Source organism: Amia ocellicauda, chromosome 3 (genome assembly GCF_036373705.1).
Source record: "Amia ocellicauda isolate fAmiCal2 chromosome 3, fAmiCal2.hap1, whole genome shotgun sequence".
NCBI classification, from domain to species: Eukaryota; Metazoa; Chordata; class Actinopteri; order Amiiformes; family Amiidae; genus Amia; species Amia ocellicauda.
This window is the reverse complement of record NC_089852.1, coordinates 46,864,125-46,890,830: the sequence shown is the minus strand read 5'-3', so window position 1 is coordinate 46,890,830 and position 26,706 is coordinate 46,864,125. Positions and strand designations below refer to the sequence as shown.

The 26,706-nt window shown below is 42.1% G+C and overlaps 1 protein-coding gene across 11 annotated transcripts in view; it reads right to left on the bottom strand.

The window, feature by feature from the left end:
- Positions 1-26,706, bottom strand: part of fryb (furry homolog b (Drosophila)) — a 96,605-nt gene that overhangs the window by 3,605 nt on the left and 66,294 nt on the right. For 5 of the 11 annotated variants that reach the window (XM_066699731.1, XM_066699723.1, XM_066699726.1 and 2 more), the window contains exons 27-58: positions 26,494-26,654; positions 26,062-26,172; positions 25,002-25,156; positions 24,250-24,349; positions 23,908-24,079; positions 22,484-22,740; positions 22,091-22,237; positions 21,786-21,954; positions 20,971-21,061; positions 20,577-20,659; positions 19,602-19,752; positions 17,852-17,955; positions 16,949-17,134; positions 15,915-16,113; positions 15,195-15,316; positions 14,850-15,037; positions 14,375-14,469; positions 13,369-13,979; positions 13,123-13,220; positions 12,646-12,816; positions 12,324-12,464; positions 10,405-10,584; positions 9,323-9,484; positions 8,677-8,751; positions 8,088-8,258; positions 5,114-5,314; positions 4,417-4,560; positions 3,242-3,408; positions 2,507-2,714; positions 1,694-1,843; positions 1,256-1,354; positions 578-661 (exon numbers count right to left, since the gene is read on the bottom strand). In XM_066699731.1, coding sequence (XP_066555828.1) covers positions 578-661; positions 1,256-1,354; positions 1,694-1,843; positions 2,507-2,714; positions 3,242-3,408; positions 4,417-4,560; positions 5,114-5,314; positions 8,088-8,258; positions 8,677-8,751; positions 9,323-9,484; positions 10,405-10,584; positions 12,324-12,464; positions 12,646-12,816; positions 13,123-13,220; positions 13,369-13,979; positions 14,375-14,469; positions 14,850-15,037; positions 15,195-15,316; positions 15,915-16,113; positions 16,949-17,134; positions 17,852-17,955; positions 19,602-19,752; positions 20,577-20,659; positions 20,971-21,061; positions 21,786-21,954; positions 22,091-22,237; positions 22,484-22,740; positions 23,908-24,079; positions 24,250-24,349; positions 25,002-25,156; positions 26,062-26,172; positions 26,494-26,654 — 5,153 coding nt within the window. The other 6 variants (XM_066699724.1, XM_066699729.1, XM_066699733.1 and 3 more) reach the window with 4 other exon arrangements.

Genomic DNA, 26,706 nt, shown 5'->3' with positions numbered 1-26,706 from the left:
GGGATGAGGAGATAGATGTAATGCTTGGCAGCTGGGGTTATCCAAACAAGCTCAAAGCCAAGTACAGACAGGTAGGAGAAAATGAAAAATATTTCACTCACAGAACTACCCGAGAGTGATTGTGAACATCGTAGGAAAAGTAGGGGAAACGTATAAGATCACCTGATATAGCATAACTGTAATGCACTTCATTACAATATAATTCATCTGACTGTACTTTGACACACTCTGTTTGTCTCTTAATGACGTTGTAGACATTAGCAGTTATTTTTCCTTTAGTAGAAAAGAGGCTTTAGTGATTGTTTAAGATATGTTAGTAGGTTATGGTGCAGAGACAGTCTTTTAGCTTGCAATTTCAGTAAAACTGGAGTATTTTTGGTGGGAAATTATGTAATTGTTAAATATCATTGGAAAAAGTTTGTTAGTATGCCACTCCTCCTACTAATTTGTTTTTTGTTTTACTCATAGGTTACAATTAGAAATACATCCCACCCCCAATACAACTACAGCAACACAAAATTGCCTTTCAAGTGTACATTCCCACTGTCAGAATGGGGAAAGTAGTCGGGTTTTGTACCTTTTCCTCGAAGTCTCCCGGCTGGCATGTGATCACACCGTCCCCCGATCCTTTGGGGAAGGTTGCCTTGCAGTTTCTCAGCCACTGGAAAGCAGAAGAGACCGCAGACACACACAGTTTAGAGTTAATAACCACGAGCAATGAGGACAATAATGCCATTCATGTTTCCAGCAGCTGTGTGTCACCTGCCCAGTTATGTATGCGAAGATGAGGTCGAGGCCGAGGTGGAGGATTTATGGCTTCGGTTTATGAAGTGTCACTATGGTGCCCAGTGAGCTATATATATAGCGGTATATTTTACTTTGAGCCAGAAAGATGCAGACACTTTGAGAAGCAACTGGATGTTTTGGGTGAAATTAATCCAGGAGTTGTTGGGGCTTCTTTTATGTCTTACCTGCTCTCAACATAATGCCACAGATTATTTATATAGTCCAGATCTGATAACAGCTTGTCACAATCACAAAGGTATTTCTGTATCATTATGTGCACAGATGCAAATAAACAAATCCATAGGGACAGGCAGTCTCCATTATCAACCGATCGTCCCTGTGAAGAGTCCTGTCTGCTAATATCCTTCAGAGGCACTTCACTTGGATAGTGAGGTCAGCAGTCCAGACACTGAGTATTGTATGAAGGGCCTGAGAAATCACTGCAAACCCGTTCAGACGCAGTACTTACTGAAATCGCAGCTTCCTTCCTGTTGTTGTAGGTGTCCAAGTATTCTTGCAGCTCCAGAACACTAAACTTCATTTTCTCCAATAACCCGTAACTGATGATCTGGAATACAAAGAACAGCAATGTAAGGAACACATTTAGATATCATGTGGTTTTTTTAGTAGTACCTCATAAGGCTTTAATATTTCGAGAGAGAAAGCACATTCTCAATCAGAGGTCCTATTCCTTACAATGATGCATTCCTGACAAGTAAGAAGATATTATTTTCACATCTGTTAAGGATTTGAGCTTACCCTCAGCCCATGCCTTTAGGGCTCTGGAATTAGTGGAATTTGCAGTGTGTGCCCAAATGTATAGGAATTATTTTAGGAAAGTGGAAAGATATTTAAATCATGAAGTCAGATTTTGATGTGAGGCAAGTATTACTTGTACTCCACTCACAGTGTCTGCATCCACGAACAGCGTCGGGCATTCGGAGCATGAGGTCAGCATCTGGGACGACCTCACGAACTTTGACCCTATTCCTCGGAGGCCGTCGCCCAGGTAACCAGCGGCGTCGCAGGTCAGGGAGCAGAATTTGTTTTGAATGTTCTGGGAAGCACACATATATTACAAGATTACATCTCAAGGAAGGTGGGAAGGTTATCTTTTAGAAATTACAGGCCGGTCCAGACACAGTCATTTCAAACTATGATACCACATAATATATGTATGTATATTTCTGTATGTTCCAAGTATTTTGTTTTCCTTTCCTTGGAAGTGAAAAGCAATGGTGCTTGAAGAGACGTGGAACTTCTTGGCTGTGTTTGGTAAACTAAAGTAAAGTAAATTAATCATTGCAGAAGTATGCTGCAAGAATTTGTGTCTTATTATTTTACATGATTAACCTGCCTAGTGATTCTCCACTATTTTGTTTTACAGTCTGTGCCTTATGGGTACAATCTAAACAAAACGGAGGAAAAAATATCTAGAAGATACATTACATGAGACGATATGTACAACATACAGCCATAGCCCGTACTAGTGTTTATAGTCGGTTTATTTTTCTATGCCTTGTGCTATATGGATTAAAATAGGATAACTAAGTCACCAACTCTGCTGCAAGCTTGAGATCGGTCTCTCACTTTTCTTCTGCATATTTTAGGATTGTGGGGACAAAGCTAGCCTGTAAACCCAGTTTGAGTGTCCTCCTGACATACAGCCACTGATGTGCTTTGTTGTAAGCTCAGAGGACGGCAGCGGCCCGTGTTTTACCTGGAACAGGGAAGAGAACACATGAAAGGTGTAGACAGCGCAGGAGCCGTCGGAGTCAAACACCAGCTGGTTAATGTGGTTGCGCCAGGCCTCCTCGGCGTCATCACAGACTGTGGGCTGGAAGGCAGCCAGGATGGCGGAGAAGAAGGGAGAGGGCGGGGGGGTGGACCGGGCCCCGTGGAGCTCGTCCCTCTCTTCGTCTCCAAAGCTGACAACACAAGACAGCTCTTTCACCACAGGAACATCACATACTAGGTGTCCTACTTTACAGAACGCTTGTTTGCAGTACGCTTTTATCTTCTCGGCCAAAACTGTTTGGTTACTCACACAAACACAGGATCTACTATTTTAGAGTGGTTGATATAGTTCGTAGGCTGCCATTTCACAGGGCATGCTTCACACGACCAATCAACTTATTATATAACACAAGTAAGTATTAGACACACAAATATGTTTTTAGTGAAAATTAAAGACACTTGCACCACTCACATTAAATGTCCTGAAACATAGCTGGTAACTAAAGAATTTGTACATCATGACAATTCTATTCCATTCTATTGGAATATTTGGAAATGCTGCTCTGCAATTGGTGAGTTCATCATGTGATTTAAATATATATGCAAATTATATAGTTCTAAATCTCAGAAGCATATGTTCTACTGGAGCAAAAGTTTTCAAAATTAAGTCCCAAGCACTCTGGAAGCTGTTAAATTTAGCTTTTCTTGAATTCCATACCTTGGCAGACCTGAGTGGTCGAGATCCATGTCCCCCTTGTCTTCTCCCTGTGCCATATCAAGAGTGAAGCTATCGCTGCAGTCAAAGCCGGGCGGCAGTTCGCTGACAGACAGAGAGAGGTCGTCTTCGTGTACGTTGGTGTCCTCGTCTTCAGCTGAGGTTTCAGCCTGGGAGAGCGAGACACACAGGCTCAGTGATAGGGGAGGCATATCTTGCAATCAATACCAACAACTGCTTTTACATTAGCCACTAGCTGCACTAACAGCTGAAGAGAACTACAACGTGCACCATTTATTGTAACAAGGCAGCACTTAGCAGAGCATTAAAGTTGACAATTGTATTACTATAATCAAATAAGATATATAAAAAAAACTAAAAACAAATACACATGCACAAAATAATAACATTATGGAAACAGCATTGGTATTGTACAAGTTTTACTGTCGTAATTTAACAAGGAAAAAAATATGTTTATGTCATTCCTGAGTAAGGTTATTAGTAGAAACTAAAAGAATTAATGGTTTCACTGACCTCTTCCAAAGGACAGTCACTCCTTGTTGCGTTTTTTTTTTTAGGCACTCAGGAGTGCTTAAATGATGCCAATTCAGCAAAGTTTTAACACCAGAACTTAGTATTCTGGTCACGTACTCAAATCTGTAGGCTAAGGGCAATGCGTACAACTCTTTTATTTGTTTCCCGCATACCCATTTTTTTTTCTTTGCATGCAGCTGCCCACAGAATTGTTGTGCACATTGCCTTATTGAAAGAGTAAGCAAGAGGCCCTCCCCACAGCCACCGAGAGCACAGTAAACCCACAGAACACAAAGTCAACTAAAGCTTAGTATTGAAAACAGAGAGGTATATAATCAGTCAGAAATGAAGAGTGTAAAGGTGTTTTTTTAATGCATAAGCATTTGCTGTTGCATGCATTTTTTAATAGAAAGTAGAAAGGGAAGGCCCTGTCAAGTCCTTTGTAAGGAAAACACTCAAAATCACCAATCAAAAATCCCTCTCCCCCCAAAACCTCCACCCCCACACACCCCCCTTCCCCACCCTCACAGAGCGTCCCATTATTAAACATCTCTTTTAGCAGCGACAGCAAAGTACTCCATCATAGACATGCGATACGCGCTAGCGTGCCCCCACAGCTCTGTGACATTTAACCCCTTATTCACCCGCTGATTTGAGTCTTCGGGGAGAGAGACTTCGAAACTAGGAGTTCTGGTGTTTAGAGAGTGGGGGTCGGCGGAGGTGGTGTCAAAGGAGGTGGACAAGGAGTCAATGTTGTTGGTCTCCTCAGAGGGAGAAAGGTTCATGATCTGCAATGAAATAAGGGAACTGGGTTACAGATCAGCTGAACTTTCACTGGTCCTGTGAAAAATGATTTGCTGGAGGAAGGGGTTCCAGTAGTGAGTAGAAAGGCCCTTATGGATCTGCAAGATCTGCAACTGACAATCTTTCAACCATGATATAACCCCAATAAATAAACTGCACCATAAAACACAGCACAGCACATAAAGAATGCACCCTTTAGGGGACGGAGAGACAGAGACAAAGCAAGAAACATGATGCCTGCTACATGATATGCCATTTATAGTGACCACACAGTAGCTGACAATCGCCATATGAAATACTTATAGCATTGCACTGCAGGCAGCACTTGGCAGAGAGCCCATTTCTTAGTAAGCACATAGGGTCAGCACATTTCCTGCAGGGGACTCTGGAAATTCGTGGCAGGGCCACTGAGTGACTCACTGCGTGTGTTCTGATTGGTTGAATATATGAGAATGGTAGTAGAGCTGGAGGGAGAAAAACTCAGGTACTGGACCAAAACAAACAAGAAACAATGTCGAAAGCAGAGCGGCGACTTACAAGCTGAGAGTGCGAGAGGATCTGGCTGGCAGTGAGGGACTCCTCCTCGGAGGATTCGTCCGAGTCCTCGTGGTTGATCTTGCCCAGGCTGGGGGTGCTGCCTGAGTGCTGGCTGTCCTCCAGCAGCTGCAGGTCCCCTTGGTCCAGGCTGTCCAGCGAGCGACGGCGCACGCCCCAGTTGAAGTTGTCAACGCTCTCGCCCTGCAAGAGAGCACAGCCTTGAGAGGTGCCACGCTGACCCACGCACCCACCGCCGCCTGTCCACGTAGGCCGGCCGACGAGAAGGAGAAGCTCTCCCGGAAGGACACACTGTAGCAACTGATGCTGTCACATGTCACAAAAACAAACAAAGCCAAAAAAAAGGAAAAGAAAAAAGCCCGACAAGAGTTTGGTCCATTAAGAGCTTGTCCTGCTGATTAAATATTTACAATTCCTAATCCCTAGACTCTGCAGTTTCCATGCCAGGTCACTTATATAAGGACACAACCCTTAGCTGTCATTTCGCTGCACACTTTCAGCAAAGCCCCACTGGAAATCAGTATGTCACCTTAATGGCTGACTAACTTGCAACATTTTTACCTCATTTTGATACATTTTTTAAACAGCAATCAAATTGTTTAAGGAAGCTGTGAAGTCAAACATGCTAAAATGCTGCCAAATACCTGGATATAATCATACACAAAGAAAATTGCATGAGGCAATAATTCAGTTTAAAAAGCTGAATTGCTTTATAGTATAAAAAAGTACAGTGAAAACAAGAACTGATGTGCCTTAGGACTACCAATGACTTGCCTTTATGTAGTAAATGCAAAGATTGGTTTTATATGATTTAAAATAGTTTTTAAGGACTTTTTTTTTAATTTGATATTTACAATAAAATCAATGCTTCAGTATTTGTTTTTCAGCATTTCAGTAGAGGCTGGTTATCATATTACGCAAATGAGTGATAAAGATGTTTACACTGCAAACAGTTGTCTGAGTCAGGAATCACAGTCTATTACATATTCTAGGGAAGAGGTCTATTTTCGAATACATAGCTTAATCCCACTCGTATAGTCTGTATAGGTGTGGTAGCCTGTGCATGTTTAATTTAAACATATAATTTCCCTTCACATGGATGTGTAGGTTGGCCAGAAGGGACATTTACTAAACACTGAACTGAACATGACAGTTGTTTTCATACTGAAATAAATTGATTTGGGCTTTCAGGATTTATTTAAAAGTGTTTGGATTATATGTGTTCAGTATCGGTCGCTGGCATGAACAGATTATTTCTACAGAGCGGCGTTGCATGGTTTTGTTTTCGTGTCTGCCTTTTAGGTGCTATTAAATTGACTTTTGCCATTATAGTGCTACATATATAAATTATTACATACAATAATACATCAATAAAACACACTGAGGATAAGTGACTGAATTTAAGTCTTGGTGCTTTTCTAATTGCTCTAAAGATCTGAATTTAGAAAAAAAAGAAAATCCATAAATGCCTTAAAATTCACAGGTGTTACTTCACTTCTGATCTTTTCCCTAGATAACAACAGAAGGTGATGAACACGTGTTCCTCTGTTCACTGGTTTCGAGACAGGTGCGAAAGTGGCGCACTAATATTAGCAATCATCAGGACAGTGTTCAGTGTGTTCCTATGAAAGCCTCAGAAAATACATTTTTATCTGTTTTTTCATCTCAGCTTCCTTTTCTTAAAAGCACAAGGCATGAGTCGTTATCATGAGAAAAGAAGCCCCTACGACACACACGCAAGCACATGTATTCAGCAGAATGCTGGAAAGGCAGCTTGCATTATACTTGTTAAAAAATGACCTACTGCTGGCATGCATTTTGTGACTATTAGTTCCTAATCTTAATTATTAAAATGCTAAGACGCTTTATTGCAATACTCTCACCTTCTTCAGCAAAAATAAAACTATCTGGCAATGCCCAGAAGCAGTCACAATACAAGCATGCATTGAATGCTTAATTGTATGCCACATTTACAGTTATATAAAAGGTACATAAACAGCAGATTTTTATACAAATGAGACCACTGTATGTCTGACACACTTCTCCATCTCAGCACACAATTTCAACATGACTGAACTTACCTGAAGCTCCTGGATGGCACAAACAAAAACAGAAAAAGAAACCACATTACAGAGGATTACAGAAAGGCAATAAAGACAGACACATTAGCAGTACATGCACTGTCAGATGTAGTTTGCCCAAAAAATATTTGAATGAAATAAATACATCATTCTTTTCCAGTTCAATATATAGACAATACCACAATTCATCTGTTTTATTAAATCCATTTCTGTCACACTACTTAATGTGTTTTTGCTGGCATATGTTATTATAATGTAAATGATGAATCATATAACCTACAAAACTCTCCAAATGCATTGTCCAGCAGATTCTGGTGTTTGTAAAGAAAAACAGACAATTTCAGACAAGGCTGTTTTCTTGTTTAAAAAATGGGTCGTTGTGTCCATCAAAGCATCTCCGTAGGCAAACTATGTAATGCAGAGTATGGTTTACTTCTAGAGCAACAATTTACAACAATGTCCCAAACTATTAACAGATATATAGAGAATGCCATGGCCTTTAATTAAGAGTATTGTAAATATGGTTCAGTTTTAACAATAATAATTACAATTAAAAAAAATCTAAAATGGAGATCAAAACAAACCGATCTTTAGATTTCATCCCCTCTAATTGGGAAGAGCACACCATCATCAAGATGTACTTTAATACAATCATGCTTTACTGAAAGAGGTGTATGCTTAAAATGTCTCTCCTAGGGTTTTTCAAAACCTTAACCCATCAAATATTTTCTTCTCTTCCCACAAAAGGTCACAAAATAAGCTGCAATAAAACTGATGTTGCTGGATTTGTTGCTTCTGTACTGCTTTGCCATGAGGAAAAGCTGACTGGAAAGAGTGTTGCAGGATGAGCCCAAATAAAAAAACACCAGGCCTACCTCTCCGTCCTCAAGCTCCACGTCCAGGAAGTCGAAGTCTCTGAAGACCCTGAACTGCTGCTCACTGGTGGTGTCGTCCATGTTGTCCTGGTCTCTGGTGCCGTCCTCGGAGGACACCAGGCTGGGCTGGTGCTCGATCAGGTCCAGGTCCCCACAAGAGGAAAAAATCACCTGCAAGACAACAGGCAGCGTTAATGTGTGCCAGTTGTGGCAAGTGCGAACATAAACAAATGCTCGAATGGGGAGTGTTTTGTTACAAATGACATAATAGGCTGTAAGCTGTTATGGACAAGTCATTTTCTGGAATGGCAGACTTTTATTTTTATTTTTTTAATGCTTTAGAAAACAAATTGGTTTGTAAATTGAATAATGCCTTCAGCGGCTAATCTCCGTAAAGCTCAGTAAAGCACTCGTGTTTATCCATATGCCGATTTCTACATGGAAAATACAATTAAACTACAGTGGGAAGAAAAAAAAACACACTCTTGTGGTGGCAATTAAATATTTGATTAGCAATCCAGACTTTGGTATGATAGTGATGGACTGAACACAATGGCTGTATGAGCACACGGAGGTGCAGTATTCTCACCGAAGGGTTTTTGGTCAGTCCCACTTCCTGTCCACACAAGGAGAGCACATTGACCAGCTTTTCACGCGTTCTCTTCTGGAAAACAAACAAGGTCTCAATGAAACACCGCTCCATCATTTTTACAAGACAGGTCTTTGTTATTAGCCTGGACATTAGATGTCAGATCAAAAGAAAGCAGACTGCAAAACATAAAAAAAAAAAAAAAATCCCTAAAAGCACCCCCATCAATAATTTAAGACTATTCCTGCTGCACGCACACAAAGTGACAGTTCTAATTGAATGAACAGGAAGTACGAACACTGGAGCTCATTCTACAACATTTTTCTATCCACTTGAATAACAAGCTTCCTGTTGAAACTCGTTTATGTAACGAGCATATCAGGTGTAATACAAGCAGCCTGCAGTGTTTCCTTTGCTGTGTGTTCACAACCACAGTGCTGTAAGGAAAAAACAGCATGTAAATAGCACTGTTTCTACATGTTACCCTAAGAGGAAGCACATGCAAAAAAGCTGCCACCAATATATACATATATTTATAAACATTCACATGTGTAAAAAAGCCCTTAAGCCCACATTGTATAGCTGCCTGAGCATTTCAGTGTCCCCAGTGGAGCTGCAGCCTGGAGGACAGGAGTTTATCCCCTACCTGTGAAGACTGCGGTCTCTTCCAGCTCACTGGCACCAGGACGTTGGAGTTGGAGCCGGAGGAGGTGGACGAGGTGCTTCGGGTCACCGCTATGGCCCTGCTCTTGCCGTCGCGCCCCGCCGAGCCCTGCAGGTCATCGTATCTCCGGCCAATTACCGGAGTCTGTCGAGGGGGGGGAGACAGCAGAGACTCACACACTTAAACTGTCAGTGCCCCCACACACACGGCAGCCGAAATCTGCAGCCCAGAAAAGCTGAAGTCCATGAATATTTTAATTTCTGAAACCTCTTTCTGATAAATGAACTCTTTTTCTTTCTCTCTTTTTTTCTTCCCTTCTAACGAGGCTAATTACCGAACAGCTCATCAATGTTTCAATGCCCGATGGGAATCCGCTCTATTGCCCAAAACCCAGCAGAACGGTTTCAAATAAACCGTACAGTAGCTGGCATGAAGAGGAAGGAGAACTGTCAAATCCGAAACAGTTCTGAACTGGTTGCTGCCACCTGCAGTTAAACAAAGAGATCCCTACCATCTCCTACAACAGACTTTCACTTTCTGTATTAAAAAAAGTGAAATGAAGTAAAAAATATCTTCGAGGCATTTGTAAAAAAAAATATAATACAATTTAAATTGAATTGAAGCTGTAGCGTTCTGCTGGTTTCCCAAACCATACAGCCGCACATTCTCCAGACGTTTACAGAGTGAGATACAAAGGGCTAGTGAAAGACTGACATCATTTCCTGGAATTCATAAACCGCACGAATAGCCTCAGTTTGGTTCCCACACATTAATGCGTGTGTATCTTTAAGATCTCTTTCTGAGTTTCACTGTTTGGGTTTTCAAACCCCCCACCCCCCAAGTGCACACAACAGTAACAGAAGCGGGCCATCGTGTCTGACTCCAAAATAAATATTTCCAGGAAAAAAACGAAACAAAACAAGAAGCAGGAAAGAAACAGTGCCTTTCAAATGTGGATGAAATAAAAGGTCATTTTGGGTTTAGTTATGGTCAAACTATTTTCTACAAATAAAGCATTCTGCAGTTTGGCTGTATGTAAACAACAGAGGAGGGTGGTACTGTACCTCCGAAATGTCAAAGTGAAACTCCAGGGTCTTTCCTGGCAGGGCCTTGGAGGAGCTGTCCCACACGCGGCTCATGTCCATGTGGGAGAGGTCGCTGTGGGGGTAGGCCGGCAGCACCAGACTGGCCGAGCGAGACACCACCAGCTTGAGGATGTTCAGGGCTTCTTTCCAGTGCACACTCTGAAAGAGCCAGGCAGGCCGGTCAGTAACAGAGCCTCCCTCCAGAACAGCCACCATTTTCTATTCGTGCCAGTCGGCAGGGAGAATGTGTTTTTTTAGTGACCTTGTATTGGTAGCCACTATGTAATCATGCTGTATTTTCTTTTCATTTCATTTATCCATGCTGTGAATTAATATTTATAATGATGATAATAAATTTAGCTCTGTAAATACTTCAGATCAGAGTCACTGATATCACACACCTACACTAGCAGTTTCGTATCCTCGAGCTTAGGTTGAGAATCTGCATATGAATCAGACTTCAAAAAAACAACAACACTCATTTTAATAAGAGGTGTGAAAAACTATGATTTCATAACGCCACGTTTACCTGCCTTTTTTAAATTAATAATACTGTTTGTGTATCAGCTCTCCAGGGGCTCGAATTGCAGCACAGTAAACATGCTATAAAAGCATTACAAAACCAAGTAATCAGGGGGAAAATAAAAAAGCAGTTGCTGAAAGAATAAGCTGGAGCACTCTGCCGTGTGGAAGCGTGCCAGAGAGGCAGGCTGTTTAAAGAGATGTGCTGGGTGTGCCTTTGAGTCAACTGCTAATGGACAAGGCCGTGTATTTTCCTGTAAACTCTGAATGTGAATTAGGGTGGTGTTGGCAGCCATGGGACAGAAATAAACATGGTAACCTAGACTTGGAGAAAACCGTGCTGTTAAAGTCTCTACAGCCCTTCTACCTTAAATTATACAATATCATATTCTGAGCTATCACATCTAAGTACAATATACAGCAGATACATTACTCAGTATTAAAATATAATAATCTGATAATCCTTTAGGGGATAGTACTCCATGGTAGCCACGGAGGTGAAAAGCCCATAAAACATGATCTGTTTATTATTATATATATTATAATTATTAAGTTGCTTCTTTTGAGGTGCATAATACATTGTTGCATAAGCAAACAGTTTGGACATAAATGTCTCATTCGTAGTACAATTCCAAATTAATACTACAATTGTACTATCTTTGTGTCACTTGAGCCATAATTTTCTTTTGTTAATTTAAAAAAAAAAGGTTGTGTTCAAGCAACAGTTATTGCAGTGCAAGCACACACAGTATTGTACTTCTGTGGGCAATGCCACAGTACTGTAATTGAACAGTCAACAGAGACTTCAGAACATGTTTCCACTTCCCCTGGTAGATAAAAACATTCTAAACAAACTAAACTAAAACTGAACTAAAAATAAACATGGGTTTTGTATATTCCCCTGAGCCTCATTATGTAATCATAAAAATGGTGGTGAAAGTTATAGTTCAGATATAGACAAATACATTTAGCAAAAAAATATCACTGACATGGGACTCTTACAGCTTCTGTGGATATTTTGCTGCTCATTAAGGTCAACTCAGGAGTTTCCCTGGAATGGATTTCAAGCAATCCCAACGTATCACTTAATACTTAATGATTTTAATGACTTGTAACAGAATTGTATCTAGGGCTGACTAGTCCGAGTTGATCTAATTTAATTTAATTTAAATGTCTTTCCTGGGAACCCTAGAGTTCTATAACCGGCCAGTGTGTTTAATTGAACCATTTATTTTGTGGATTTAAGTCTGTTAAGGGACAAAAACACCCCTAGAGAAATTAAATCAGATTTTCCCTTTTTATAATATATTCATTTCATATGTATCTGAAGGAGAGCTGACAATGTGCTTTTGGTTTTAATCCTTCTTTATTTTTACCTGTACAAACTTCTCTATGGTCTTCAGGACATCCATGTTGAACTGCTTGACTGGAATTCCACTGAGGTCCATGTGACTCAGAAGGCTGTAGATAATCTGTAGGAGGCACTGCTGCATGCTGGGAAGGCCTTTCTCTAACAACTGCAATCAACAGGGTAGTCTTAACAAGCAGACTTCAACACAGCTGCTCAACAGCTGGCACAGCAACAGTACTAAATCCATCAAACTCTGTCATCAAAATCTGGATATCTGGACAAACAGCCATACAGTTACAAACCGAGTGATGTACTGGCAATGACAGTACACACAACGGAGTACAAACCTCTGCCATGTAGGTGACCATATTCAAGGTGATATCAGAGAAGGCTTCATGCAGGTATCGACAGACCACATTGACCCAGGTGGAGCAGTCTCTGGTGTACGTGTGGGTCTTGTACAGGGTCATGACGTGAGCCAGATTCGATAACTTGGTATTCTTTTCTTCTAAGCACACCTAGCAAAGAAATTGACAAAAAAGAGAGGAACCAAAAACATGTAGGAAAGATTTACCATTTTGTATATTTGCATAGGGAGAAATATACCTATTTGCCTATATAGCCACTCGGTAACAATCTAGAAATAGTGGCTGTAATGTTAAATTGAAATAGTTCATTGATTAAATCAGGATACTGTAATGCTCAGAACTTGTATAATAGAACATTCAAGATGTTTTTATTCTATCTGGATACACTCGGATGAGGCTAGCCCGTAAATGAAACATCAGCGGTTTAACAGACACTTTAAGCTACACGCTACACACCTGGGCGATTCTTTCTGCGATGTCCTTACAGAACTGCGTTGGATTGTCAAAGTGCTGAACGAGATGCAGAAGCAAACACAACACATTCAGAGGGAAACCTGAAAGAAAGCAGTTGTACAGAAGCATAGCAGCATTAATGGTCTGTCCAAATAGAGGTGCAAACAAACAAACAAACAAAGGCATCTTCTAATACAGAAATACAAAATAAGCACTGAATGAAACTTATTTACTGACAAATCAGTTTACCTATCGCTTGGGACGTGTCCACCACTGAGACACGGGAGACGGGGGTGAGCTGGCTGAACAGCTGCAGGGTGACGTCGGTGGTGGAGAGGGACGTGAAGCCCTTGAGGAGCAGCTGTTGCAGCCCGGAGAAGTTGGCCCACTTCAGTTGGCCCTGCAGCTTCTCCAGCTTCTCGCGGTTCTCTGCCTTGTCCAGGGGCACATGGACCAGGAGCTTGTGGAGCAGCCGCAGCGACATCTGGTACTCAAACTCGAAGTCGGATTCCATGAGCGAGATGGCCACCCAGAAGATGGTAGCCAGCAGGTTGGCGGGGTGGTTGACGTTGGCCGGGTCGGTGACGGTGTCTCTGGAGGACGAGGAGCTGCGGGTCTTGGTGAGGGCACCCTGCTGCGTGCAGGCCTGGATCCGGTCCAGCGTGGCGCTGCGAGGGGGGTCCGACGAGCGGTCCACCTCTCCGAACTTCTTGGGCACGGAGTAGCTCCGTTGGTGACGGCTGCGCTCCGCCGTGCCCATGCCAGCACCCTCCTGCCCGGGGATGATGTTCAGCTGCCCGGTGCTCTTGCGGTTAGAGGTCAGCTTGCCATTGGTCAGGAAATCAGGAGAAGACGACCTGCTTTAAGCACCATCCCCCCGAGTAAAACAATCAGTTAACTTTTCATTCCAGTATTGTGCCAACATAATCAACATATTATGTAAGTTCATGAGTTTTAATTTATTTTGTGTAAACATACAGGTACATAATATTACTTTTAAAAGGCCATACAATCATATTCTCTTTGCTGTAAAACTGGTAAATACTCAATTTGAACAAATAGACATTTATTGAGTTATAAGAATTTCTTTGCTATGTGAACACCAAATAATCAAGAAGGAATTATATTGTTTAATACTGTGATAATGCTCTACTTTCCTGCATTTACTAAAATGCAAATTTATGGAAACTCCATCCTCTCCTCTCCTCTCTTAGCATAAATTGGGACCGTTTATGAAATGAAAAATGAAACCTACCTCGACAAGACGGCCATTAAGTCATTGTTCTTTAGACAATCAGCCAGATTATCAACTACAGACTCCAGGGTAAGTAGGACTTCCATGACATAACCCTGTTGTAATGAAAGATACAGAGATACAGATAAACACAGGCGTGCAGAAACGGCTTGCAGAATTCTCATCATTCCTTCTCAGAATACAAAAATAAAAATAACATTTTCACCTGCACCTGTATATAACCTCAGTCTATTGTTTTTTTACAAATGCAAACAAATATTTGATGAAAAGTACAAGTTCATGAGTCAAAATATCTCATTCTGTTCAGAAACATAAAGGCAATGTTTATAGTACTTTAGAGTATACATTAATTAAATGTAGCCTTTATCTATGAGCTTTACAAGTCCAGCTTTTAAACTAGACAAGTATGCTGCCTCTTACAGGGAACATCGTGCCCTGCGAAGGGCAGAGAAAGTGGGCGGCTTGAATGACGTACCTGTACTTCATCTCCGTGTTCTCCGATCACCTCCACCAGGCGGGAGAGTAAATCGGAGACGGCGTGGGCGGACAGGGGCTGTTTGAGGGCCCTGAAGATCTGGAAGGATCGGCCCGCATAGTGCCGAGAGGAGCTGGACAGCGCTGTCTGCAGAGCCACGTCACTCAGCTGCTGCTCCAGGTGGAAATCTGCAAACCCAAACAGCAGGCTCAATCCAAGGTTACATCAGATGAACACCATTTAAAACCTCTTTAATAAATCCTGCAGGTAGATATGCTATCTCTTTCAAAACAGATGACCAAACAGACGGGCACAACAGTAGGCACCTAACAGTGGAGCACCCACCTGACTTGGACTCCTTGAAGACAGACACCACGTGGCGGAGGAAGTTGGCCAGCTGCTCGGCACTCTTGGAGTTCTGGTTCTTGGGGGTGATGTCCTCATGGCACCACAGAGGTCCGAATGCCCTACAGAGTGTCATTCAAAGTTAACAATCCAGCATAATCCAAAAATTGGCAAAAAATTGACCGACAGAACACTAAAGGTCACTCTTACACACACTTTGTGAAATTCATTAACTTCGTCACATTCAAACCAGGCAGCTACTAAAAAATAGTTCTGTATCCACCCTACTGTGGCTTTTAGAAGTGGAACTATCTTGACCTGGAAAACTATTTTCCAAACGTCATTCCGGTCTCATGACACTAGGTGGCAGCTGAGTAGCTGAATTCCTTGCTTATGAAAATCACATGCCAACCAAACAAACTGCGGAGACGCTCAAGTGAATCAGCACAGAATAAGTGAAAGGCTCTTGAAGTGACATGGATAGGGGTTTTACAGCTAAATCTATAATCTACAATCGGCTAAAGCCTGTGGCCCTAATTCTCCTAATACACATTTGTCGCTCTCTTACATCAGTTGGTGTGTCACTGCAGCTAATGAAGCAGAACATAACAAGATATTACTTTCCCCTCGTGAAAGACTTCAGACAGGAGGAGAGGGCCAGGCCGAGACTGGCTGTTCTGTATGTGTTCTCGCTGTGCTTAAATGGCACGCCTGTTGTACCTGGTGCTGAGGAACTCGATCAGCTTGTTGGTCTTCTCGTCCGACTCGGAGGAGGTCTTAAGCTCATCTATGTCCTGGGAGATCTGGGGCAGGTTACTGCTACTGCCCCCCAGACTGATACTGGAGGAGGTGGAGGAGGAGCTGAGTCCCGAGTCCGGCACGGGTGAGGCCTGACACTCCCGCAGGAAGTCAAAGCCACCTGGCCAGAGAGAGGAAGACACGGTGCCTAGTCAGTGCATGTAGTACTTAGGGGCAAAACGATGATAGAATACCATTTAATACGTAAAGAGCCACAACAGTTGTACCAGCTCATAATCATGGGCCTTCTCTTGTCATTAAAGTAAAGACAATGACAGAAAGAATGCTTTGTATAATAAGAATGAGCCAGACATATGGTGCAGCCCATGAAATCCTGACACCACTGTTGCGCGCAAATCCAAGACAGCAGATGGCCTCTTTTGGGCAAGATAATAAAAATAGCTGACTGGAATGCTTTAATCAAGACCCTTAGAACTGTGTTCCGTCCATGTGATTGTTTTTGGCAAGGCTTCCAAATGTTTTCTTTGAGATAACAAACCGCCCGTTCCCTGAGAAGCCCCAGCACAGCCCTGCTCCTTTAAACTGTGTTATCCAAGCTGAGGCATGATGTTGTCAGACGCTAAGTCCTACACGTAGGCACAGTGCCCCGTTTAACCTTGTGTGGGCTTTCAGTTTTTAAGAGATTCATATCATGGTCTGTATCTTCAAAAGGCTATGCTTGATATCAGAATTGTATTTACTGTTTACATGCTTTACATTTTTGGTGGTCAACCTATTCTTAAAATAAATGTATGTGTTCTTGACTCTATCTTCTGTGATCTACACACATATTTGTGTTTTGTCAAGAGTTGTTCATAGTAATTTCTACTGCAGTTATGCTGACCTTTGACCTAATGCTGCATATGTAATTGCACACTTTAAAAAAAGTAAAAGGGTTACACAGAAAGAGAATATTTCTCCACCTGGCTAAGCTTGACCAGACTGCAAGCCCTCACCTGTGTAAAGGTATTCTGGCTGATAGTTGGACTTCACGGTCAGGGTTTTGCTTTCACTCATCTCTCTGGTCAGGAGCAGCACGGAGGCAATGGTCTGGAAGTTGTTGTTGCAGGACAGGGCGATGAGCAGGTGAAGAAGGAGTCTCTTGCTATGCTCAAACACCTCTGGTCGATAGTGATCCAAACCTATCAAAACACACAGTAAAACAGATATGGGTGATGAGGGAGAAATAGAAAGAAGTGTCTTGACGTCAATGTTCGCACTGTCATGGAAATCTTATGAGACGTCTGGAGCAGGTGTGTTCTACTGATCAATTGCAGATGAAGAGGGAGGAATTTCATCAGTGACAGTTGTGGACTTTCAAGAAATATTTATCCTTTAAATTATGTAAATTATGGTTTTGCTTGTGCAGTGAACATGCTTTTATTTCAAGATCAAGTTCAAGGGGAACTGCACAAATACCACTGACAGATGGCAGTTAAAAGTCCTGATCAAACAAAACAGTCTATGAGAGATAAGCACAGTTTAACAGTATAGTAGGACATTCCTACCTGAGTAGGGTGGTTGTCTGTTTCATGAAAATGTCTGGCTTTTCTGTGTTACACAATGGTCGACATATTTCAAATATTTTCTGGGGGTTGTATGATACACTAAGCAGATATAACGCAAAGCTTCCATTACAGGGATTTTATTGTCGCCGGCTACAGGCCTGGCTTCTTCCAGGAACAAGACTCAGGCATGTATCACTCCCCAGCTCAGATTGGTATGTGTTTACCTAAGTGACTTGACATTTCCAAAGGTGATCCAAATAAATGGAATGATTCTTACAGCACCAAACTTTACTGTTTGTATACCTAACGCATGTCAGAGATAGCTTTTCCATTCAACAGACAGGAACGTACCTAAGAACAGAGCGTGTAGCAACAGAGGCAGATGCAGGGCCCAGTCCTCTCTGACACTGTGATCCACCACCATCTCAGTCATGAAGATCACAGCTATATTACACCTGCAAACACAAGAAAAGCGACACGTTCTGTGGTGAATTGATCTAGGTCAACTGGATGGATTTCTTGCAAAATTAATTACAAGCAAAAAACATTTCCTTATTCCTATTTCCTTATTCTAAGGTTACGTAGCTTTTGTTTGATTTATGGCTGTATTGCTGTATCATATTTTTCATAATCTTAATTCTAATAAGGAAATAGGTCTAAAGGAAATAGGAACTTGTTTGGTCATAATGATTTTTTCATCAAAAATGCAAATTCAGTAAATTTTTAACCAATCAAACGAAAATGAACAATTCAAGTTGAACAAAGAAGAATTCTGGATACTTCTACACCTCTTCAAGAAAGATAGATTAACTGTATGGAAACACAAGTTCGTTGTAATCGGGATCCAGAACAAACAAGAGTTGTGAACAGAATGTGCCTTGTGAAAGGACCCAGAGCATTTCCCAGGGAAAGTCTCATGCAAGGTTTTATCGTCCCACCGAGACAGGTCTCTCTCCCAGCAACCCTGCTTCCTCCTCTCGGCTCTGAGCCTAAACTGGCGGGGGACAATCTTTTGTAAAGGAAGCTGTTTAGCTACATTCTTGTTCCTCAAACAGTTAAAGCTCCGTTTGTAAGAAACCCAGCAGACAATAACCACAGACACCCAACAAACTGTAAAACATTGCTGGTTAAAGGACTGTGTGACTGTGTGAATGTTTTCCATTACTGCGAATTACGAGCATTCCATGATATGGATGAATAAGAAGTGAGAAAAAAGTAAATTACAAATGTATTGCATGTTGTGCATGGAAGACACAAGGGGTATCAGCAGTATTAGTAATGGAAAGTTGTTCACTGAAATGCTGTTTATTGTTTCAGTGGGCATTCTGCTTTCACTGGAAAATGGCCTTGATGTTTGTCAGTACACAGGAGTTTGGGATCAACAGCAGTGCATTTCCTTTATTTATTTAAATCACCTGCATATTCAGTACACTCTAGTTAAAACTGTTTCCAGTGTAAAAGTGCTTAATTTGCTTTTTATGCACCAAAACGAAGATCTCTAGTAAACCAAAAAAAAGTTTTGATACTGAACTTTCTGTTATGTTACACAGCACTCACTCTCTACTTTTATTTATTTTATTTTATTTGTTTATTTATTGATTTTTCTTTCTAAACTTTTAATTTTTCTTCCTCTTCTGGAAATGTTCTGACGCAAACCGAATTTGTCAGTGAGCTATACAATCAGGATGTAAACACTGTCACCTTAACCTTAACCTGCAGAAATATTTGAAACATGTTTCACTCATTATATTTTAAAACAAAACAAAACAAAATATTGCCATAGTAAAAAAACAAAAAAACATCAATAACCTATTGATTTCTATTTGTACCACATCAAATAATTTGTGTAATTTAATAAAGGGAATATCGGGATAGATTTGTGTTTGAAATTGAATTGTATTGACCATTTATAATGTTTATGTATATATTTAAGTGTAAAGGAGTATAAACCTTGATTTAATAGTAAATGAAACAAATGTAATAGTATGACAATGTAGTCTTTTATCATGCTCAGCCAGAGTGTTGAGCCTTCTAGATTTTGAGTGCTTGTGGGTGGGCAGGGTGGGCAGGGTAGGCAGCACAGAGGTCGGTGTGCTCTAACCTGTGCAGGGGACCACGTGGGGTGATGGTTTCGGGCAGATAGTCCACCAGGGGTGCCCAGCAGCCACCGTTGACGGGCATGGGCAGAGGCTGCGGCTGATTGGTCTCCAGAACACTCATCAGCCAACTGGCATACGGAGGCACCGGGTCATCTGGAGGTGAGGAGAACATGTGACACAACAGCACACACCCACACAGACACCAACAACCATGCACAAAGCAGGACTCTCCCTTTCTATATCTGACACGGATCCACATTTTCTTCAAGCTCTCCCTAAAAACACACTGGGTATGCTAAATGAGTCTGAACACGGCCTCAGAGAGCTGCTTCTCCTACTTCTCAATGCCCAGTGCAGTTATAGCTACAAATGGCAGCCTATGCTCCTTCTTGGACCTGTAATAATGTAAGTAATATCTCGAAGATCAGGACTGTTCTTCCACTGGGAATCACCGGGTCATTCTCTATTTCTAGCAGAATGACTCTATTCCACTGAATAAAAACCCAGCTGTTTTCAGGTCACTGGCAGCAAGGGGGCACATGCCAAATTTCTCTTTGTTGTCGTGCCAGTTCTCACAGCCAAGCTAGATTCTTGAAAGGGGGAAAGGGAGCATTAACAGTTTAGAGTCAGCTTCTCAGAAGGAGGTGGTGGTGTCAACAGGAAACAGGATCCATCACCTAGAAAACGTCAAGCCAGAAGGCTCCTGTGAACAAACGTCTTGAGGACACTTTTTTTTTTTTTTTTTTAACACCGGCCCTAGGATACAGGGTAATTACATCATCAGGACCACATAAAAAAAGGTATTTCGGGATATGGGGCAGGTGACATGGCAACCAGCATGATAACAAGATCAAATATATACTGTACAACATGAAAAAAACAAGGCAAGCAAGGCATGACAAATCACAGTGTTGTTTGATTCATTGCAGGAAATCAGAGGAACAAACAGAAGGTCATGAAATTGATTAGAAACTTACTTTTCTCCTCATCGTATGACCCTCCTGAGCTGTTGCTGTATCTGGACTCTAGTCTGGTGTGGGCCTTGATCACATGACTGAATCTTGCACACACACAACATGAACATATGAGTATCAGGCAGGTTCTCATAAGACAGGAATGAAGTAGACCATGCTTGAATTCTTAATAAATACAACTACAATGATATTCTCTCATTAGCTCTCGTTCAAATGAAAACACATTTTATACTTTAATATTCAATAATACAATAATACTATTCAACAGTACTTAGTATAGAAATATACATATTTTCAGCAGTTGAGATTTAAAGCTTGCAGAATAACCAACCAGAAATGTTACTGCATAAATCATAAATTTTAAAGTATTGTATATTGAAATGGGTGATTGTCTCACCGTTCCTCATTATCCCGTGCTAATTTGGTTTCGTCTGTGTCAGGAAAACTCTCTTGGCCAGCAACCACTGTATTGCTGCTTGATGTTGTGCCTGGACAAAAATCAAACACAAAAAACAATCAAAGACAATACCAAAAAACTGACGATTAATAGGAACACTAATGTAAATGTATTGTCCAGGACAACAAACACACACACAAACAGTGTAAGATATAGAATTTAAAAATATGAAATCTGTAGTAAAATACTTCTGTATATGTAGAGCTTATTTAGTTGCTTATTTCAAGTGAATTGTGTAGATTATCCTATTGAAAAAAGTTAAACTAATTGTATTTACGCCACAGGCTAGATTTTCTAGAGGGCCATTCAAACTTAAAAAGCACTTTTAAGTATTAAACAAGAAATGCACCATTAAAACACACAGTAGCTTTTCCTGCTGTCTAACCAGAGACAACTGCAACCTTTCAAATCCTGATCCCAGATCTTCAAACACAGTACATAAAATATGCATGTTTTCCAGATTATTAACAGTTCTTGCTTTGGCTCCAGCACAATTGCCTGTTGGCCCCGGATTCGCTAGTTCCCTTTGTTAAAATCTGTGGTGCACAGATGAGGAATGCTTATCTACATCCCATTACAGCAGTGCGCACTGACAGACAAGAGCTATGCGTCTCTCCCCTGCAGGAGAAGCACACACCCACTGCCAGCATCTCCCACACCACCTCTGTTTTATGACTTTCAATATAAAAAACGCTGTTAAAAATAAATTTATGAAACGCTTGCCCCACGGTCTCCCAGGTACACTGGCCTCTCACCTGAAGCCACGGCGGAGGTCTTGCTGCTGGCAGTGAAGCGGTAGAATGGCGGGTTGTCGCAATGCAGGACCACCGGGTTCACTGGGTCTGTCTGCTGCAGCTCGAACAGCAGCTCCTCCATGGTCTGAATGGTGTTGTTTCGGCACAGGTAGATCACCACCTTCTTTATCTGAAAAACACAAGTGCAAGGGTGGGTTTGTGAAAAGAGCCACACGGGTTGAAGGATCCATCAACTCTGGGGTCTTAGTTGAGCCCCAGGCCCCTCACAGTCAGGTGACACACATCCTCGCCCATGCTGCACTTACATACGGCAGGAGAGACGTGTCGCTGCTCACACCACACAGGCTGATGAGGAACTGCAGGGCCGTTCGCAGGTTGTTACTCCACTTGTCATTGCTCACCAAGGCGTTCCAGGCATTTTCCATTTCGGGCCCCGGGACCTCATCTCCATACTGCACAGGGGTCCAGAACAAAGCATGAGAAGCAGAAGCAAAACAGGCTGTGCTTTTTTAAGAACCATCCCTAAAAATGAGATTCTCAAAGCGAGGCACTAGGTCTAGCGGTGAACAAAGGGAATCTTGGCCAAGATGAGAGAAGTGGTTTCATTTTACAGCTGAGAGGAGGAAGGAGAGGATGAACAAGGAAGCACCAGGGGTAGTTATGAGTAATAATAATTATAAGCTGTTGCTTTTCAGTACCTTGGCGGTCATGAACATGAGGTTGTTGAGGACCAGGGAGGTGGCCTGCAGGGAGCCCCAGCCACTGCCCTTCAGTCTGTGGGAGAGGCCCAGGTTGTCTGCCCGCTCCCTGGCCTCCTCCTCGGGGGTGCAGGGGCTGGAGGCTGGGGGCAGCAGCCCACTGTCCACCAGCTCGATGTTGTGCAGCCAGGGCAGCAGGTAGGTCAGCATGATTTGGCGGCCATTGGGATGGGTCGTGGGAAACCTCTGGCTGACCTCTATAACACAGAGGGGAAAGATTCAAACCACACAGGGGCCTTAATAAAGATCAACTCCAAAAAATGGGGTTCAACAGAACAGTCAGCATAACTTCACACGCTTAAGATCTCAACTAGGGTAATGCCATAAAAGGAATGAAAGAGTCAACAGCACCTGGAAAGTAATGCCCTTTGTTTCAGTTAAGCCTTAAAATAAGACTGTTTTGTTGATGTCTGATGCTTTGTGCGGATGCTAATAAACCAGGTGTCATCCATTGAGCAAAGCATCTGAAAAAAACTGAATTGACCACGGAAATGTACGGAAACCTTTGATGTTTGACCATTCTACGAGCATTAGCGAACATTAGGGCAATAAAACCTCTAGTTTGTGGAAACGAGTGCATTCGATTCAATTCCATGGCAACAGCCAGTGGGCGGATGAGGCCGAGAGAGCTGGCCCTCATTGATTGGCTGCTGAGGTGTGAGTGGGAGACTCCAGCCTGGCAGCACAGCAGCACAGAGCGCTGACGTCAGACAGAACAAAACAACAAACACGGCACAGCAAGACCGGAGAGAAGGGATGATCGCATGGGGTGCTAAGTAGAACAGCAGGGAACATTGAAAAGGCAAACCACCTTCCAGAGTGATGAACTGCTGTCTAGTTTAAAGGTATTTCTGATGTCTGTTGTAAAAAAAACAAAAACATTTACACAGTCACACCTGAATGCTTAGTGAAAACATTTAACAAAATTCCGGAAAGGTTAATGAGTCTGACAAGTTAACGCTGTCAGGGGTGTGTGACTCATTACGGCGATGTTAAGGACATTGCCAAGGTTATCTGCTTGGTTGAATGCAGACCTTCAAACAATATTATGCTGCTCTTTTGGAATTATTTGAACCCTGCATAGACAATTGTAAACCACATGAACATAGAGGCTGTGAACAAGAATATCTACCAGAAGAGGAAAATCCAGGCATGGCAATATGAAAATAACACAAACAAACAAACCACTTATTGTATCCAGACTGCATTTAGAGGTCAAGATGAAATGAAAATCAATCAATTAACAATTAGTGCTTTCTTTTCCTATATACTTCACCAAAAAACCTCCAGGTTACATTTTACAGTTCCTTTCCCTCGTACACTATGTGATCTGTGCTGGCATAGGAAGACTCGGCGGGTCTCACCTGAGAAAAGAGGCAGTGTCAGCTCTGGGTACATCCTGGCCAGCTGGTTGGACAGTTGGGAGAGGGAGACGCTGTAGAGGGGTGGCAGGGGGCCGTGTGTGCCATACAGTATGCTGCCTGGCTTCTGCTCGGCTATCTTCTTAGAATAAACAATCAGTTTGGCCTCCAGAACCTTTTCAGTGAAAGTGAAGCAAAGGAAAACACAGGCGTTCAGGTCATGTTTTGAGTAAATATGTGTCCACTGGAGCCAGACAGAAAGTGGTCTACACCAAGATGATGACGTCACATTTTGAAGAACTCCACAACTGACCACCTTTCATCGGTCAGCAATCTCTCTCTTACCTGCATCAGCTGCATTGAGATTTCATAGATCTCCCTGTTGGTGTCAGAGGACTTGAAGAGCACTAAGTTCAACAAGGTCACAATGTCACATGGATAGTTCCTGAAAACAGACATCAAAAGAAAACACAGTCAATGAAATACAATGCAGACTTCCTTATTCACATCATTGTGTTGCGGCATAGAGGATTGAATCTTTATTTAGACTGATACAATACTACTGCTAGAGTCGGCAAAAAGGAACCTTCGTTAGCATAGATGGAAATTAGATGCAAGACAGGGATGCTTGTGTATCAGTGAATAGCAATGAGCAATATTTTAAACATCTAGGTCTCTGATGAATATTCATTTTTCTCTCCCAAATGTGAGCTGATTACCAGATCAGACTCTTTGAAGTCTGATGCTCTAATAAGGTGTTACTTGCTTCAGTTATAATTTAAAAGAGACATAATTAAGCTCAACACTGGTTTTGATGTTAATAAGATGTAAAATATGGTTTCTGTAGCTCTCTCCGGGGCCTAAGTGAGTCTTTGATTCGGGAAAGTAAAGCTGTCTATTGGATGGAGAAACACCTTTTTTCTTTCCACACGCCATCAATAATCATCTGTTTTTAATGTCGAATTTAGCAACAATGGGGCAAGAGCCTCTTGGGGACACAACTTATTTGTGTAAACTTTCTGAAAACTTTCTTCCGTGATGGGAGGGGGGGTGAGACTTGCGCTGAGAAATGGTGTGCAGGTGATTAAAGTCAGTACCTGCTGCCACAGACGGTAGCGATTGCTTTGAAACAGCCTGATGCCAGCTGGTAAGAGCCGGTGAAGCAGCGGTCCACAGCCCAGTTGAAAAGATTGACCTGGTCAGGGTTGAGCTCTAACAGCAAGATGACGACTTCACAACCCAGCTGATGAACCTACGCAGGTGTGACAACACGAGGAGAAAGAAAATCATCATCACAGATAGGCTAAGACATCAATGCTCAGTTTTTTGTTTTTCCAACATGGTAAAGTGTTAGAAACATTATTGTTTTCCTTTGGGACTTGCCTACAGTTTCCTAAATTTAAAGAACCAGATACTGTAGTATTTGAACTTAAATGTTTCCAAACTTTGCATTCACAGGTGTGTGTAGGTGTTTATAGTTCCCAACAATAACAAATAACAACATAAAATGATTTTAAAATATCTAATAATCATCAACATCCTTTTACCTGCTCCTCTGAAATAAGTGGCATAATGAATAAGTCATTTGGAGATGACTTTTGTCAAAGTTGAACCCTGTTCCCTAATCATTAAGGTTTTAACGGACACTTTAGAGAATTCCAGATACATTTAGAGGTCTTCCAACATTAAGGTTGAAGATGCAGCCATGCTTTTTAAAATCCCAGCACTGAAGACTAAAGGAAATGTAGGTGGGTTTAAAAAATAGCAGAGTGAGATTTGACATTTATTTTCATTGTGCTTTCACTTCACAGGTTTGGACTCTCTCTACTGGGCGCTGTGCCAGGTGTAGGATGCCAAGTGAATGTTAGGTAGGAACCTAAGTGAAGTGCAGCAGAGTGCAGTGAAAGCATGATGAAGCACAGGAAAACACAGGAAACATAATTGCTGCGGTGGCTCAGCTTGGGAAAGGCTCAGAACAGTTTTTGTGAAACTGCTGAGTAAATTTACTTTGGGACAAAGACGTCATGAATCCTGGCCCTCGGCAAAGACAGTGAAAAGAAGTTGGCAGGACAGATCTCTCCTCACCCAGCAAGCTACCACACAAGTGTGTTTTTCTCTCCTTTTTATTTACACCAGTATTAATCATTGGTCACATACCCGTAAATCCTGGCATGCTAAAATGTTATCCAGCCATTTGTACAGGTACCCGTCTGGAGAGAGGCCAACATTGTCAAAGACAGGGCCACAGCACAGCACGGCTGACATTGCCTGGGAAGACAGAGAGCAGGTTGGCTACAGAGGACACGTCACAAGTTATTAAAAGGTGAGAGGTTTCACGTTTCCATTCAGAGTGACAGTTTCGGGCAGAAGTTCGTTGGCAAATCAATTGCCTTTGAAGTGCTCAGATTTCTTTTACATGCATTTAGCAAACTCACATCCACTGCTAAAAACAGCAACTCAGAATCTAAACGTGTCTGATGAAGTCAGGGTCGTAAGTAATCCGGGTCTGCTCTGACACTCTTACATAATGTAGGAGCTGCATTCATGTTTTACCAAGACAGGCCTTGTAGACCTCACTGTGGGGTGTACCTTAAGTGCGCAGTATTGGTATCGGGTGATCTGGTGGTTGCGGTCACTGTATCGATCCAAGGGCGTGAACATCACACTGAATGGGCCGGCCCACTGACTGAACAAGATGAACAGGTGATGTCTCAGGCTCTGCTGAGGGAAGAGGAACCTGCGGTGATGGACTAGGAAGAGCATGATGGGAAGGAAAATGGGGACAGAGAGAGAGACATTTGT